This window comes from Aedes albopictus, chromosome 2, assembly GCF_035046485.1.
Source record: "Aedes albopictus strain Foshan chromosome 2, AalbF5, whole genome shotgun sequence".
In the NCBI taxonomy this organism is placed as follows: Eukaryota; Metazoa; Arthropoda; class Insecta; order Diptera; family Culicidae; genus Aedes; species Aedes albopictus.
The window spans coordinates 435,917,304-435,935,225 of NC_085137.1; the positions used below are offsets into that span (position 1 = coordinate 435,917,304).

Sequence of the window (17,922 nt, forward strand, 5' to 3'; positions counted from 1 at the left end):
GTCCGGAGTGTGCAGATTCGACGAGACCGCGGAGTATGTGCTCTTTGAATATCCACGCTTCGTGGAGCAAAGGTCGAGTATGCAGGATGTATGCGGTAGAGATATCATGCCTGACAACATTGTTGAGAGGTTGTGTATGGGGGAGGACAAGTGCGATTCCGTTACTTCCACGGTTTCTCGAATCGTACTTGAACTACAGAGAAAATGGCGAGCCGAACAACACCTAGTTGAGTTGGCCCCCTTCCCCATCCAGGAGCTTGAGTTCAACGGGTAGTCTAAATACTAGCCAGGACCCGAGCCTCCAGGGGAGAGTAGCGGTAGCTGATGGAACGCTTACTATTAGAGTGTACAGTCCCCCCTTTCTCGATGTCATCCCTAACGGGCGTACCGCGAAGGTAAGGAAGAGGAAAATACGTTTTAGTGGTTCGATCTACACATCACCCGAGGAACCACCTCTTGGGTATCTGATCAGCAGATTTTCTCATTCAATAAAAAAGAGGTTATCCAGATTTCTAGAGGAAACAATCCTGAAGGACCTGAAGGAGAAATTCGCGGAGAAATGCCAAAAGCAATTCTTGGAGGAATCTATCTTTGTAGAAACCGTCTTAAAATTCCTGCACAAAAGTCTGATGGGATTATGCTAGACATTTCTGCTGAGATAGCTCCAGAGGTTACTCCAAGGATTCCTTATGGAATTTTTCTTGGAATACCAGCATAATAAATTTCTGCAAGGAATCATTCATTCATTTTAATTGGGATTTCGCCAGAAATTCGTGCTGGAACTTCTTAAACAAATGCAGCTGGGATTTTTTCAGTTATTTCTCTTGGGAGTGGTTCAAGTATTCCTGAAGGATTCAGATTAAAACAAAATGTTATGTTTCTATACAAATCTAGCTTCTGACGATGATTGAGTTTCGTTCAGTTTGTGTAGAATACACTTCTGGCACTCATTACGAATTCAGATCCTTATTTCATCAAAAAATTGAAACAGCCAATTTTATATTCTACAATGCGCATGACTTAGCTTCTTTAATTCGTAGGAATGCATGTGGGAAGCTGTCAGACGGACTATGTCAACGGTCACTCAACAATGGATGGATCTTCGGAATGGATCCTTCGGAAATGCTCACAAGCCACAAGGCGCGGTTTCAATACTTCTTGAAGACTTGCGATGAACTGAAAGACAGATTTGAGTAAGATGTGGTAAGTGTAGGGCGTTCCTGATTTTTGTGTAATCTAATGAAAAACTTGAGGGAATTCGATTCATTACAAATCTTTCCTAAGTATGTGAGATAAAACAAACATTGGAATTTAAATTAGGTATAACGGTAAGTTGATGGCTGGACGCTAACAGTTATAAAATTTAATTTACGACATTTTCCGAAACTTATGGTTTTTAATATTTTTATATAATGATGTCGGAAACTTTATGCACGTGCTTGGTGCCGCTAGCCTAACCATCAAACTTTCCCCTGTTATTTATAAGCCTTCTGAAACTAGCATACACGTCCGCTGATGAAGGATGATAGTTTGAAGTATGAAACCGAAATTGCTCTCGATATTTGCATTACTTACGAGCCAGCATCAGCATAGCCAGCACACAACAGAGTAAACCAAAGTCACACGATACCTACCGAGAAATGGATACATAAACTGCAGCAACGAGAGCAAGTAGTAGCCGGCCTTGCCGTATGCAGCTTCCATGACACCCGGGTAGCTGAATCTTCCACTGAGATGGCCGCACCGCACCTGGGAAAGGCATACACAAGAAAACAAACAACCGACCGTTAGTACCTACGTCTACTGATGGAGGCTGGCTGCATCATCTGTTTGAGGGAAATTTACGACCCCATCGAGAGAGGAGGGACCGGCAAAGTTGGCTACTACACATGTGCATATGATTTGTGTGAGGGGTGTTCTGTTTTGGGGATGCAGCTAGGTCATACCTGCTGCATTCTGGTCAGGTAGTTGTCGAATGTTCACGTTTCGAATTTGAATTACCCATTTGATACTGAATATGTTGGAGTTGAACGCAAACAGCAATCGTCTAGCGTTAAGCATACATGCAAGGAGGATTTAATTTGCGTTGATTGAATGTTTGAGTTAGACAAATGAACATGAAGGATTTTTGTAGAAAGAATTACACTAGGATAGAACGAAAATTGAACTTTCACACTAGTTCGCTTTGGTTTGCATTTTGGTAATATATTGACTGGTCTAGTTGCAACATACACAACCTTTCATTAAAAGTATACTGAAAAATCATCCACTTCTTGATTTTTTCTTGTCATCACTAATGCTTGCAATTCTTTGCGAGTGTGGTGGTATGGTCTGGATGTAAGTCGCAATTTCATTCGCGTGATGTCAAGACTTATGTCCAACCATTACTCGCTAGACGCGCATTTACACAGGATTAACCTCACGTTGAGCAATGTTTGTACTAAGTGCGGTTCCGGTTATGATGACATCGACCACGTAGTTTGGCAATGCCCGGATAATGACGCCTCCAGAGCGCTACTTTTGGATACCCTTGAGGCCCGAGGTAGACAACCCTTTGTTCTTGTGAGAGATGTGTTGGGGACCCGCGATGTCACATACATGGGATGTATTTTCGACTTTCTTCGCTCTGCTGGTATAAAAGTTTAATTTGCTTGTGTTTTCTTCTCCAGTTTTTTTCTCTGTTTTGTCCTCTTTGTGTTACCGAATACGCTAGCAAGATGCGATTCACCCCCGGAAGAGCAGCAGTGAAAGCTTTGGCCTAATCCTTACCCTGTCCATCCCTCAAAATGTGACCTTCTAACCTCGAGCTGCCACGAGTACCCTGGCTTCCACCCATTACTAACAGATATCATTAAAAAGTTATTACTCTGTATAATGTATACTATTAAGTACAAAGAAAGATCCTCGGCTCCATAAAGCGTTATACGCGATTGAGCCCCAAATAAACAAACTAGATTTAAAAAATATAATGCTTGAAGTACCTCTGATGATGATGTGATCCATTGAGGTGACTAAGAATACTGAGCAGATCATTGTTCATTTATCATTGTTATAGATAGCATATCGAAAGTTGGTTCCACATTGCACATTCCACGTCATTGAGTTGGTTCGTATTGTATTATCCGTTCGATTTTATAGTTATGCGTCAATCATCGAATTCGTCACCTTCAGCATGGTCTTGCTGAATACCCGTAGGATTACCCCATCACCTATGCTATATGAGCGATTCGAAGAGATTATGTTGCTCTAAATTCTTGATTTTCATACGAATTCTGTCATTGACGACTTGGAAATCACATATTTTGAAAATATATTCAGAACTTCATTCAAAAAGCTTCTGTACATAGGATTTGCCTTTATGCTAATTATACCCGTGATTTCAAGTTTTTGTGACCGATTATGAATCTTTATGATAATTGAATTTTATTGGCTTTTATCGGTGAACTTAATACTACTCAGAGAAGGAGGGAGTAACGAAAGTAATGAAAGAAACGGTGGATGGAACCGCAAGTGTGCGACGAGAGAAATTAAATAGAAGTTGAAAATTAACAGAGGGCCACAATTGAACAACACAATCACAACGACGACTCCTTTGCCATACGTCCTGGTTTTGAACGGCTTCCCGGATAAAAACTAACCATAGGGTGTATGGTGAAAACCATTCCTGCATCATACAGTGTACCAGCTACAATAAAGTGTATTGTAATGAAATGGTTCGCTATACTATACATTTACATTGGATTTTTATGTAACAATATATTATACTGTTTTTCTTACGTTTGAACCATTCACTTTTCCGAAACATTATTTTTCCGTGAATTTTTGATTATTTCTGGTGTTCGATTTGAATAGATCGTATGTTTGCTCTGATTCCTATGCAGATTCGACCTATTCAAATCGAACACCAGATTTATTCAGTTTAAGATTTTTTCCGTGCTTTGTTTTGTTGATGTTTGTGACTTTTTTGATGCAAAGGAAAGGAAAGAAAAAAAAGTGAATAAGTTGAAACATCAATTTAACCTTTTGGAATCGATTTTTTTCGCCGCTGTTGACGCAACCTCGCTGGTGTCGAACACGTTTGTTATGCTCGGTTTCATCGCCGGGGTCATATATGACCCCTCCGGCTCCAAAGGGTTAATGCCAATAACATGTTTAAATCAGTGGTAAACCAGATGTCCTAAGAACTGCAGGTCCAAGCAGGGGTCCAAGAGATATGGCGGGCTCGAGGGCGGGCTAGGTGTGTAGGGTGCGATGAGAGAAATACTAATGCAATGTAGGCCAACCCGGAAAGATGCAGGTCAGATTACCGTAAATCAGTAGATGAGTTCAACACTATTCTTTCTGTATTTGCATTTAGGGGAGTTTTCTCCTCTTCTCTCATGTGAACTTGCCTTCGACCACAATCGAATCAAATGCGGTTGACAAACTTTATCTTTGACGTAGAGCCATCTTTAACATATGGACTGGACTGAACACTGAAATGACTTTTAATATAGGTTCATCTGCGGGTTCGCTTTTTAACCTAACTTATATTTGAATCGAACTTGACAGTTATCTCATGAGTTGTTATGCACTCAGCCAAATAACCTTAAGATTTCCATAAGGCCCAACTTATGAAACGGCCTTTAAATAATTCATAATGATTCGGATGAATTTCATAAGGTCACTCTATGACGTAAAATCGTCTCACAGCTTGGCTTTTATTGATGTTTAGCAACATGGTATTCTTAAGCGTCGATAGCCGTGTGGATGAAACACGGGCTCGGTGATCCCGACGTTCATGGATCGAATCCAGTCTGCATCATTTTAAGATTTTTTTGTTATTTTCATAAGTTTATCTTATGAAATTTGTCATAGCAAGCACGATCAATTTTCATAAGGTATTCTTATGCCATCCATAAGAATTAGTTATAGCAAATTTTCATAAGGTATTCCGATGAATTTCGCTAGTTTTTTTCGCTGAGTGTGTATTTCAAACTTTAGTCAAACTGGTGCCTCAATATTGCAATAACGGTTAAGCACGCTGTAATGATACTTATGTACCTCGTCACCCACTTCATGCAACTACATTAGTGGTCTAATAACACTTAGCGCGCTCGGCATAGTTCCATCATGCCGCTCAAAGTGTTGCCACAAATAATGCTTAGTTTGCGAAACCCGGTTATCTGGCTGGTGGGGAATGGGAGCCTAAGCTTCAACTGTTAATGCAATCAGAGACTACTCAGACTTAGACGTGAGCGATCCTATATATGAAGGGTTATCCAAAACGCTCTGGGAATTCCCAAAGCGCATTCTAATAAATCTAATAAGCCTAAGATGCCATTAACAGGAGGAAAATGGCAAGATAATATAACAATATATGGTTTATGTAATGTAAAACAATTCAACATAACAAAAGAGAACCATTCCAAAACCATTTGATTAAATGTATAACCAGTAGTGAAATTACAATTAAAAACAATTTATTTACGATACATTTTATTGTTTGAAACCATTCATGTACCATACAATGTACGGTATATTTAAACCCACGTATCAGTATTTTGAACAATTCATTAACAATAAAATGTATGGTTTTGCAAAAAAATATATATGGAGAAAAATATTTTTTTATATTGTTACGATACTTAACAACCTGTATAATATATTGTAAAAATCTTATTTACAATTCACGGTATAGTATCCAACATTACATCTTATTGTTTTTGTATTTTTATTTTTACAGTGGTGTCTATTGTAAAAATATGGTTCTAAATAGTACTGTTACAATATAACGTTCGGTTTTTCTACTGTATTTTTTATTCGGGTTGGTACTAGTAGTTTGATGATGACTACTAGCCCAAGACAGGCAAAATGATCGTCGTTGTGATCTTTTAAACCTAGAAAGTAAAATCCAGTTGGCAAGACAGAATGAAACTCGGTTCGAAAAAGATCATTTGGACACAATAGGAGCATACGAGATACAAGCGCGAAAAAATCAAATAAGTAACGTTCGCTCGATATGAATCTCTGAACAAGTGCCACCGATCGATAGAACCGAAAGCAAAGCCGAACAACATTTAACAGATCATACCCACGATCTTTTTGCCTGTCTAGGGCTAGTAGTCATCATCAAACTACTAGTACCAAGCCGTTCAAAACCAGGACGTCTGGCAAAGGAGTCGTCGTTGTGATTGTGTTGTTCAATTGTGGCCCTCTGTTAATTTTCATTTTCTATTTAATTTCTCTCGTCGCACACTTGCGATTCTATCCACCGTTTCTTTCATTATTTTCGTTACTCCTTCCTTATTTGAGTAATATTAAGTTCACAGAGAAAAGCCAATAAAATTTAATTATCATGAAGTCATGCGGTTCTAGGTGTAGAAAGTATAAAGGATTCTTAATTTTTACAGAAATTAAGTTTATTGAATCATGTGCTACTAAACCGCTATTTCACAGAACAATAAGACATTTGCAACATTTTGTGGAATACAGAAAGCGTTGTTTTTGCGACTCTATATTTTGAAAATGCCTTCGGCACTAGCTTCGGCAAGATCTCTGAGGATTGTATTTCCATTTTTTAAGGTTCCTCTTAATAACTCCTTCGCGAATTCTTTTAGAAATTCAAACAAAAATATTGTTGGGATTTTTTTTCGTTATTATTTGTAAATGTTTTTGACATGTTTTTAAAATGTTTAAAATGTTTAAAATATTGCATCAGAAATTATTTTGAGAAATAGGTTTGATAATTATTTTGGCCATTTTTTTTTAAATTCATTTGAAAATTACATTGGGGTTCGTGGAAGAACTTCTCTGGGAGGAGTAGGACTTCTTCGGTACAACATTTATAATTCGACAACATATTCAGCATCTGAAAATCCCTTTAACAATATCTTTGGGGATTAGGCAATGTCTTTGAGAAATTTCCTAGCATTTTATTGTGAATTTCTTAGGTAATTCATTTAAAAAATATTTAGAAATATCATTGGAAAATGATTTTGATAATAATTTGTCAATTTCTTTCGTATTTATTTGGTAGTTTTATTGAAATTGGTAGTTCTCTTGGGATTTCTTCAGCAGTTTCTTTGAAATTGTATCAGAAATTTGCTTCTTTTGGGAATACTTTTCTCCAGAAGTAGCATAATGATAATCAAGCTAAAGCTTGTTCAAGGGTGAATCTACTCTTATGCAGTAAACATGTTTGCTGGGAATTTATTGATTCTATCGGTATTCTTCTGAAATTTGTTTAACAAACTCGTTGGGAATTCATTTTGCTGTTTGTTCAGTCATTTTTTTTTTGCGATTTCTATGTAAATTCCTTTGAGAACTTCTTTGACTACTTTGATTACTAAAATATCTTCAAAAATGTTTCGAAAGAAAAGTCTTTTTTTGAAAATTTTTTGGATATTGTTTCGGCATTTCCTATAAAACCTGTCGAGCATTTTCTTTGAAAATTAAAGATTTCTCAATTAATTTGCTTGAGATATTTGCAAAAGGGACAGCAGGAATTCTAGAAGAAACTTCAAAATTTTTTGTCGAATTTAGACTAGTTTCGATCAAATAGAATCATTCAATAAAATTCTTGACCGATGCCTGGCAAAAAATTTCTACAACGACTACCATTTTATTTGTCCTTTCTTCGCAACAACGTTCTGCGATCGAAAAAAAAACATTTTCTTGGGTGATTTAGTGAAGAACATTTATTTGATGCATGTAGGTCGAAAAATTCCGTTTGAACTGTGAACAGATGCTATAAGAATTTCTGGAATCGTGCTGGAACAATTTTCAAGGGTTGCAGTGGATTTTTTCGAAAGAATTTTCCAGTAAATTTGCCGAAGAAATTTACAGAAAATATAATAACAAATGTTCTTCTAAATACATTGACAGAAAAATCAAAAAGGATTTCCGAATGGAATTTCCAAAGGCGTTACTGAAGAAATAACAAATAAAAAAAAATGGGTAGAAGAATAGCTAAAGGAGTTGCTGTAGCATTTCCACGTGGAATTTCCGAAAGATCTGCTGCAGAAATTCTGGAAGAATTGCTATAATTTGCCAAAGAAATAGTCAAAAGACTTGCCGAAAATTTTTTGAGAATTGCCAAAAAATCTGAAATGGTTGTATTATTTCTAAAAGAAATTGTCACAGATATCTCCTAAGAAATTGGCATAGTATTTCACAGAAAGATTAAACGAATCATTCACAAAGAAATTGTCAAAAAATGAGTTAAAAAAAATAGCAGAAGGAATCTGTTAAAGAATTGCTAAATCAGTTTCGGAAGGCCGAATATGTTTCTAAAGCAATTACCAAACAAGTTTTCAACAGAATTGGCTAATGAATTTGCATAGCATTTGCTGAAAGAATTCCTAATAGAAATCCCTGAGAAATTCCCAAGAAGAAAAATGTTTCAATGGATTTGATGAAGACAGATAAAACTTACTAAGGGAAATTCCTGGAGTCGAGAAATTCACAAAAATAGTCGATTGTTTCACTTAGGAATTGTAGAAAGATTGCAAAAATGGATAGGGCACAATCGATGAAGTACTGGATTTGCAATAATGAGCCGAATGTTTATATGTTGTTTCTTTTAAATTCTGCATTTTTTTAATGAAATGGTGCATAAAGCCTCTTTAACAACACATTCGCCTGAAGTTTTTGTCAAACACCATCAAATTAGGCTATGTATCATAATCGCCACGCTTTTGGCGCCATTTCATTGCGGAAACGGAGAATATACCATCCAACAACACAACACACACAAAAGCTCATCAGCTCGTTACTGATAATCTAGTACTTCATCGATCGTGTTCAATTACCAAATGAATTCTACAAGAAACGGTATTAACAAAGGAAATTTCCAGACATTTCCAATAAAATTTCCGAAGAAATTACAAAAGAAGTTGAAGAAAAAGTATTAGCAAACCGAATTCATATGAAAATGCCGAAGATAAGCGAAGGAATAACAACTTAAGCTAGAGCTAAAGGAATAACAGAGTAGGTTTTTAATTTTTATATTTCAAGAGAAATTTCTTAAGGCACCCTCGAACACAAAAATCCCAAATAAATTACGAAAGGAACCAAATGTTTCTAAAAATCCAATGTTTTTGAGTCACAATTCTTCCGATATTTTTTTAAGGTATTCAGCTAACTCTTTAGGAATCCCTTTAATATATGGTTTTTTGAAATTGTTTCGAAAACTCCTTGGATAATTCCTTTTGAATGATGTTCAACTACTTTTCGACAAAAGCCTTCTTTTCGGCAATCTTTCTGGATGTGGTATCGGAAATTCCTATTAAATACAGAAAATCTAATAAAAACGCCTTAGAAATAAGTAAATGTATTGTAGAAGCATTTTAAAAAGAAAATGGAATTGCCAAATCAGTTTTTTAAAGGAATTGATGAAAAAGGTTTCAAAAGAGCAGCCGAAGAAATTTGCAAAGTAATTTCCAAAAGTGTATGTCAAATTTCCAAATGAATTGTCTGACAAATTCCGAACGGAATTTCTTATGAAGTTTTCAAACAAACTGATTGTTGCAGTGGGGATCTTTGAAGCAACTACTGAATGAATTGTCGAAAGAATTTTCCAATGTTATTTCGAAGGAATTCTCAATACATAAACTAAGACTTCACAAAGTATTGTCTGAAGAAATCTTATGGAAACACAGCGGATTCACTAAACATAGGCTGAAGCTGTTTCGAAAGGAGTTGCCGCAGAAGTTTCAAAACTTATGATCAAAGACGAAAATGGCTAATAAATTTCCAAAGCAATTTCTCAAAATCATGAGATATCCCAAAATAAACTTAAAAATAAATTCCATGAAAATAGTTGAACAAATTTCTTAAAATTGTTTCCGATACACTTTCCGACGTAACTGTCGAAAAAAAAAATCAATGTAAGTACTGCAGAAACTTTCAATAACTGATGGCATTTGAAAAATGCTGAGATTGAAGGAATTTCCAATGAAATTGATTTTTTTTTCTCTAAGGAACTGAAAGAATTCACGAAGAAATTTCCAAAGGAATTGCCGAATAAACTACCAATGAAATTTCTTAAGAAATAAGAAAAAAAAAATCGAAAAAATGCATTAGCAAAGTAGCTCTACATGAAATTATCTATCAAATTACAAAGTTATCACTAAATGGGTGTCTGAAAGAATTGCCGAAGCAATTTCCAAGGAAATTTCCGAGAAAATTCCCAGCCGAAGGATCCTTTTTTTGAGAAATTACCAAAGGTGTTTCAAAAGAATGCTTAAGGAATCAGATTATTCCGATTAATTATGGAAGGAATCAAAGAAATAGTCGATGGAATTTTCAATTTTGTGTGACTTTGGAAAAATTTAATGTTCTACATGTTTATTAGAAATTTAATTTGTGAGAGATTCTTAAAAAAGAATTGAAAATCAGTTGAAAATTGGAAAAGTTATGACACTTGAAGTGAAAACACCTTTTTATTACTTGAAAATTCAAATTTGAGGCGACTGCGCCACCTCTAATTCCCATTATTTTTGGCCCAAACTCAGAGGTTTCACTGTTTACGTCATTTGAATCCAAAAGAGCTTACGAATTCCAGGTTTCGACAACTTTTCAGAAATAAGCCGCAGCCTAATACGGAGACGTTGGTTCAAATCCCACAATAACACGGTTTTTTCACAAATTCTTCTCTCAATTTGTAAATTAGCAACATTCTGTGCCTTATAATTAACTACAAGTTTTTCCGTATGGAGTTTTTCAATAGTTGGAAAATAATTTTTAAATAGTGAGTATTATTTCTAAGTTTTTAGTAGTTTTTTTTGTTTTTATTTTTTGTTCCTTATTTATTTTTATCCCGCCCACGTACCTGATGAGAGGTCACAGACAAAAAAAGGGAAACATAATATTTGCATCAACCTATTATCATACACATACTTAATTTTGCAATGATTTGTAGTGTTTTTTTTGGATTCATGGTTTTCATGGTTGCTCACTTCTAACAAAAAATATAAAAATAAGAAACAACTCAAACAGCGCTTCAATCTTTTGTTTTTCGTACGAAGAAATTGGGAGCCACATGCTTAATAAGGGATCCAATAATCCACAATGCTTTCCTAGACGGCGTTGTGATTTGAATTACAAAAGACGAAGCTTGCTCTGGTTGTACTTTTCTCTACCCTTACCAAAGTTCTCACCGACGGGCGGCGGTCTGAAAGGTTTCTGTTGACTTTGACGCAAAACTCCCAGGAGCGGAAGCTGCGATTACCTATGTGAGCTTTGTGATGTGGTGGTGCACGAATAAGAGCAGTCTACAGTTACGCTTACACTTTCTGGTATCTTCTCGGTTTGGGTTGGGAAAATAACTTTGTAGATATTCCAATCTAATGGGGATTGCGCGGAAAATTGCATTTGAACTCAAACAATTTCGGTGAGCACACTTGCAAGTTAAACAGTCTGATTTAAAATCCGATGCGGAGGGGAACTGAGTTGAACAGTTAGTAGTTTAATTGAAGGGATTTATAAAATGCGCACCAATGAATTTACCTATACCTATTATTCAACACACAATCTAACTTCTCAATCAAATTTTCAAAAGCACTCAATTTCCATCGGAAACGAGTGTCCCCGAAAACGTATTAAAAGATTAGTTTTATAAATTGCCATTTTCCCACGTGGTTAAATAAATTGCTTCACCACCTATACTTCCATCGTTTGAACCGCCACGCAACCAGGAGGTGGGAAAAACATTACGCCTACAAGGATTAAAGACCAAACATGCCGTCACACTCCCATTCAAACGTGCTTCCCATAGTAGTCGGTGGAGTGTGGGGTCGATACGCCAGAGGGGTACACCGACCGAACAACGTACGTGTTGACAGAGTGATTCTTGCATATTTAATACCCGCACACCTGTTGTGGGGAATTACGGTCTACCTGCCTAAATGCCACCTGATATGGGACGGGGAACTGTGGAACGTGTGTGTTACATACTTCATTTGCCGGGGGATGCGTGAATGAACAACCATGGTTGGGGTCGGGTTTCTGCGAACGGCAGGGGTGCTGAATTTGTTGGTGAACTCTACAGGTGAATTAATCTGTTCGGTATAGCAAAACGATTGCTTTTGTAATAATTTGGGACCTTCTCTCAAGTACGAATACGAGGGTCACAGCTAACAGGGAAGAGAGCGATTTGAGTCTGTAAATCTGAGCGTCTGTACCCCGCTAATCAAGATCCAAGTTCCAATGAAAGCCTCTAAGTTCAACTGTTCACCGTGGTCTTCTGGAAAATTTGGGTTTGCCTGCAAGTCTGATACGAGTTCGAGACATATCAGAACCATGCGTTTTAATGTCTTACGCTTTTCAGCCGAAGGACTGCACGCTACATCAGAGGATAGGAGAGACCAACGGATCAGGCGATGTCTCTTGTTTATAAGAGTTTATCCATGAAACAGTCCAACGAACAGTGCCAACGAGTGACGAACAAGAAGAGTGCCGCCAGAACTGGAATGCTAGTGTCAAGTACTCGGTTCAACAGGGAGTGATACAGGATGCCAAGAGCAGATGAACGATATGCGGAGTTCGGTACGTGGAACAACCCATGTCACATCGTCATCGGGAGCATCCACCCACATACTCAACGATCTACTGAAGGACCGCGGGTTCGGTATCGTAGCGCTGCAGGAGGTGTATTGAACAGATACCATGGCGCAATAATTTAGAGGTAATCAAATCATCTACCAGAGCTACGGCAACATACGCAAGCTGGGAACAGCTCACATTGTGATAGACAAAATACAGAAGGGTGCTCTCGGAAAGGCCAACCCTTCCTGGGTTGAAGGAAGGAAGTATGGAAAGCATTTCAAGCAGGAGCTGGAAATTCAAGGTGGATTGGTCGGTGCGCTCGTTGAGCAAATATCAGCTGCCAGAGGCTTGCTTCAGGTGTTTCGACCGGGACACAAGTTTTGAGGTTGCAACCCTGATAAAAAATATCATAAAAATACGATAAATTTTATTGTTAAAACACCATTTTTTCGCAAAATATTCACCATTAAACGTATTGTAATTTTCACAGCACACTCACCATCACCCCTATTGTTCTATACCATTCGGCGAATGGTAAATGGCACTTTTACAATAAAAAATGGTGGTCGTTATGTATCTTAACCATAAAATTTTGAGAAAATTTTCATACACTTTTTCGCGAAAAACAATAGAATGTATTGTGTTTTTATGAGACATTTTTAGGGCAATTTTCAAAAGAAAACAATATATCTTAATGTTTTTTCATTGTTCTTACAATACAAATACAATTAATTGAATGGCGTCAAATGAATCGTTTTTACAATAAAAATACAATAATATTTGTTGTTATTTGTAAGCAGTTTTCGCTTTTGAAAATCCATAGAATTTATATTTTCCGCTATCATTTATATCCAGCATTTACGAGCACTAATGGCCGCCAGAATGATATGCACATTTTATGATAAGAGTCAAACACTCTGATGCCTGTCTGGTATGTGTTGCTTGGCAGCTGTTGATAAGATCTATCATCAATCTTTTCAAATAACTGCCAAATATCACAAGTCAGACTTCAGGTCGTATGATCCATACCATAAATCGTTCACAATTCATGTGGCCATTAGTATCTGTAAATGCTGATGAAAAATGTTACCGCGAAACATGAATTCTTTGGTTTTTCAAAGGCGAAATCTGTTTACATAACAACAAATATTATTGCATGTTTATTTTAACATCGGTTCAATTGACCCTGTTACACCACACGGAGTGTAAGTGCCCCGTCGTCAACAGACCCCATTAAACAAATTGTATTTATATTGTTATCAATTGTCGTTTACTATTTACTAGATTCCTTTAATTTATTGGAAAACATTAGAAAAATCATTGTTCATCTTCTTCTTCTCGTAACGTCCGCACTTGGCTAAAACCTGCTGTTGGGGCAGGTTCGGGATTTCCGGTGGAATTTCACAGGTGGAAAATCGGATTTCGGCTGTAGAGTAGCTCTATGCTGTGCGGGTGGTGGTGGTATAGGATTTTGAGCTACTTCGCGTTCCACAAAGCTCACGCAGTTTCGGCTAACTGCCACTAGGAGAACTTCTTCTTCGAAATGGAAACTTCTGGTACTCTAGCAATAACTTTATTCACTTGGAACTTAGATTTAGGCACAATTTAAGGAGTAGTTTATTTCTTGCGAGTTCAACTTAGACTAATTTATTAAATTAAAACTATTCAAGCAGGAAGCTTTCATGGCTACTACTACAAGCTTATTCAAACCTAACTCTATTAGTTTCTAGCACTACTACAGTTGTCTAGTCCATTTTGCGGTACTAGATTATGAGCGGGTTCGGCGCGAGCCTATAGAAATATACTGAGAACTAGTTGAGAACAAACACCTGCTTTTCAGCTAGTTCCTCAGTTATTCATTGAGAGCTTCTTCTGCCAACACGGCTTGACGTCTGTCAGTCGTTGAAGTTTTAGCGAATAACATTCGATAACCGAAACATCTGTACTCAAATTTAAAACGAAAACTATAAAAAATATGTCAAGTGATTTTGTATTTGATTATACAAACATGATCCAAGCAACAATAATATTTATTGTTATTTATTTGTTACGAATTGTTTTTAAGTGTAATTGAGAAATAAACTCTTTTTTAATAAAAAGTCCATGAGAACTTTGCAGGCACGTTTGCAACTATATAAAAACAACTTAAATGAATTTTACTGATAGTAACATTAAATTATTATAGAACGATTGAAAAACAATCGAATCAATTAGTCACTAATAAAGCTAATGTTCACTTATTGTACGAACTATATGGGCTTGATTTCTGTTGTAAAAAGTAACAATATATCTACTATGTGTTTTATTGTGAACAATAAAACCAGTCATATGTTAATAATATTTACCATGTAATGAATGGTAATTTTTTATCCGGGAAAGGCTCAAGCAGGAGCAATGTTTGCAGACTACGTGGAAGCCATAACACAAAACGCTACACAAAACCTCCAAAGTGTTTAATCTGTTCCGGGAAGACCGAGAACAGCAAACACCAAACGGGTGGCCTAAAGTGCCCGATTTTCTAGATCTAAAAGTAAATCACGGGCTGCAAAAAGGTGTGTTGAAAAGGAGTGCGTCCATCATAGCTTTGGTCCTCACAAGTTCCTACCTCATGCTTCCACGGGCCAATCGACGACAAAGAGCTCCAGCTAAGAGTTGTGTGCTTAGCTGGTAGTGCAGCCTGGAGACTGTTGTCCTCCTGACTTCAGTTAGATTGAGGAAGTCCCGTGTGTCTGTTCACCAAGGAGGTGCGGCTCAAACAGCGTCTGTTCTGGCATCCAGCGGCTGAGTGTGAAATGCTCCTCCACCGGAAGCTAAACCTTAGGTGGCAGCCCCACCACGGTTGATAGGGGACCTTAGGCCAACAACCTACTGTCTCCGAAACCCAAAAAAAACGTTACTGAAACCGAAAATGAAAGATTACGAACTGATTCAATGGCAACGACTTTTAGCGCGAAACAACGGACAAGAATTGGAGCTTGGAATGTATTAACCCTAGCCCAGCAGGGTAAACTGGCACAACTAGCCAATGAGGCATGCCGTATGAAGCTTGAGATCCTAAATAGAACTGAGCGAAGTCCGTTGGACGAACTTTGGAGAACACAGATTGGCGTCGGGTCAAATTCTGCTATACTCTGGCCTACGAGATGAACACGCTCCTCGCCACCGCACCGCGGAGTTGGTTTCCTGCTCAGCGCTCACGCCCAAGCTGCGTTCATGAAGTGGGAACCTATTAATGAGAGGATAATTGTAGCCAGATTCAGAACACGGGTTCGAAACCTTATCATGATCCAATGTTACGCGCCAACCGATGTTGCCCAATTACAGACTCCGAAAGGTGATATCAAGATCCTCATGGGCGACTTCAACGCGAAGGTTGGTTCCGACAAATCAGACTATGAGCACGTCATGGGACGCCATGGTCTCGGAGAAGTGAGCGAAAACGGGAGAGCTGTTTGCAGAGTTTTGTGGCAACAATGACATGGTGAATGGGGGATCGCTCTTTCCTCATCGACCAGTGAACAAAGTGACATGGATTTCCCGTGATGGCGTCACGGAAAATCAAATCGACCACATCTGCATCAATCGAAAATGCAGACGGAGCCTTCTTGATGTGCGGAGCAAACGAAGCGCCGACATTGCACAGTGATTCCGTCATAGGTCATTAATCCAAAAATTTGACCTCAATGAAACTGTGATATTATTGCAGAAACATCAAGTTTAATGCTTTAATAGCTAGGGACAATCATTACTTTTATCAAATGTATGCCGAAACTTTTCCGCAGATGTCATTGAAGTAGATGCTCTTGAGTAGATATTTTATTTGAATTTTTCTAATTTCAGTCCTATGCATTTATCACTCTATTGAAAAGTCTCATCCATTCGACATGTATTTGGTTGATTGTATTCGATTCTTACATAGTTGAAATCGATGTTTATCACAAATTTAGATGCCATTCTTTATCATTCTGTTTAAATAGGTGTGACTGAATTAGATGCTTTTTCCACAAAGTATAAAAAACTGAAAATTTTCAACAAGCCTAAAAAAATGTTTCCCCTTCCGACCCCTTCGGACGTTCTTCTATGAAACTTCCCTATAATCTTAAACAATGATTTACTGGCGAATTTAGCTGCGACCGCTTGCGACCAGATTGATGGTAGTCACTTAAGTGACGTACTTTCAATTTACTCAAAAACTAACAAATACCTCTTGCATTGCATTGCACGAAACACTTTTTTTCAACTTTCACTCTCTTTATACATTACATAATATGTGTTTCACTATTCTTGAGCAGTTTTGACTACCGTGGACCGCCTAAACTAATACTAGTATATCCAAATCAGTTGGTAACCAAAACTGCAAAATAATGAATTTCGGCTCCGTAAGGCCAAAAATTCGATTGAGCCCATTTTTAATAAACAACACAAAAACACATTTGGAATGCAAATATGCATCAAATTTAGCGGTTTTATCATAAAACTCGTTAAAATCATATTTATGGCCGCCCTCATATGGGGCTAGAACCACTGTGCATTGCGTCCGACCATCATCTTCTAATCGTCGAGATCCGACTGTGCATTGCCAGGCTCCAGCGACAGGAGGAGAACATCGGGCGCCGGTTCAACACACGCCGACTGGAAGACGCTGCGTTGAAAAGTTACTTCGTCGAGGAGCTAGAGAACCGTGCTGCGATTATTCCAGAAGGTGGAAGCGTAGAAGATCAATGGAGCGCCATCAAGAACGCCTTCATCGCCACCGGCGAGAATAATTTGGGTGAGCTACGCACCCGAAGAAAGCAGTGGATCAAAGATGATACCTGGAGGAAGATAGAGGAGCGAAGGAACACCAAAGCCGAGAGGAGCCAAAGCCGTAGCCCGCCAGCGCTATTCGGCTCTCGAGAAGGAAGTGAAATGCTCATGTAGACGGGATAAAAAAGCGTGGGCGGACTCCTTAGCCGACGAAGGTGAGAAAGCCACAAACACCGATGACGTCCGTCTCCTCTACGATGTTTCACGTCGCCTTAGTGGGACTAAGATGAATGCTACGATGCACGTGAAAGGCACGTCTGGACAGTTACTGACGGCAAAAGGTTATTGCAACCATAACAAATTGCAAATGCTCCATAGAAAATCAAAAAGCGCTCCATAAAGAATGAACATATGTTCCATGAAAATGTACAATGTTACCCATAAATAATTGAAAATGTTCCATACTTTATAAAAAAATGTACCGGTAAAACATAAAATTTTCTCATTAAAAGTGAAATTTTGCACCAATAAATAATACTGAAATGCTCCATAATAAAATATAAATGCTCCATAGAAAAATGCAAAAGCTCCATAAAAAATTAAAATTGTACCCATAGAAAATTGAATATTGCTCCATAGAAAAATTAA

At 37.7% G+C, this 17,922-nt stretch overlaps 1 protein-coding gene across 4 annotated transcripts in view; it reads right to left on the reverse strand.

Moving 5' to 3' along the window:
• The window catches only part of LOC109417070 (putative sodium-coupled neutral amino acid transporter 11), a 200,825-nt gene that overhangs the window by 43,212 nt on the left and 139,691 nt on the right, over positions 1-17,922 (reverse strand). For all 4 annotated transcript variants that reach the window (XM_062853666.1, XM_062853665.1, XM_062853664.1 and 1 more), the window contains one exon: positions 1,635-1,749. In XM_062853666.1, the coding sequence (XP_062709650.1) occupies positions 1,635-1,749 (115 nt within the window). The remainder of the gene's footprint in view (positions 1-1,634; positions 1,750-17,922) is intronic.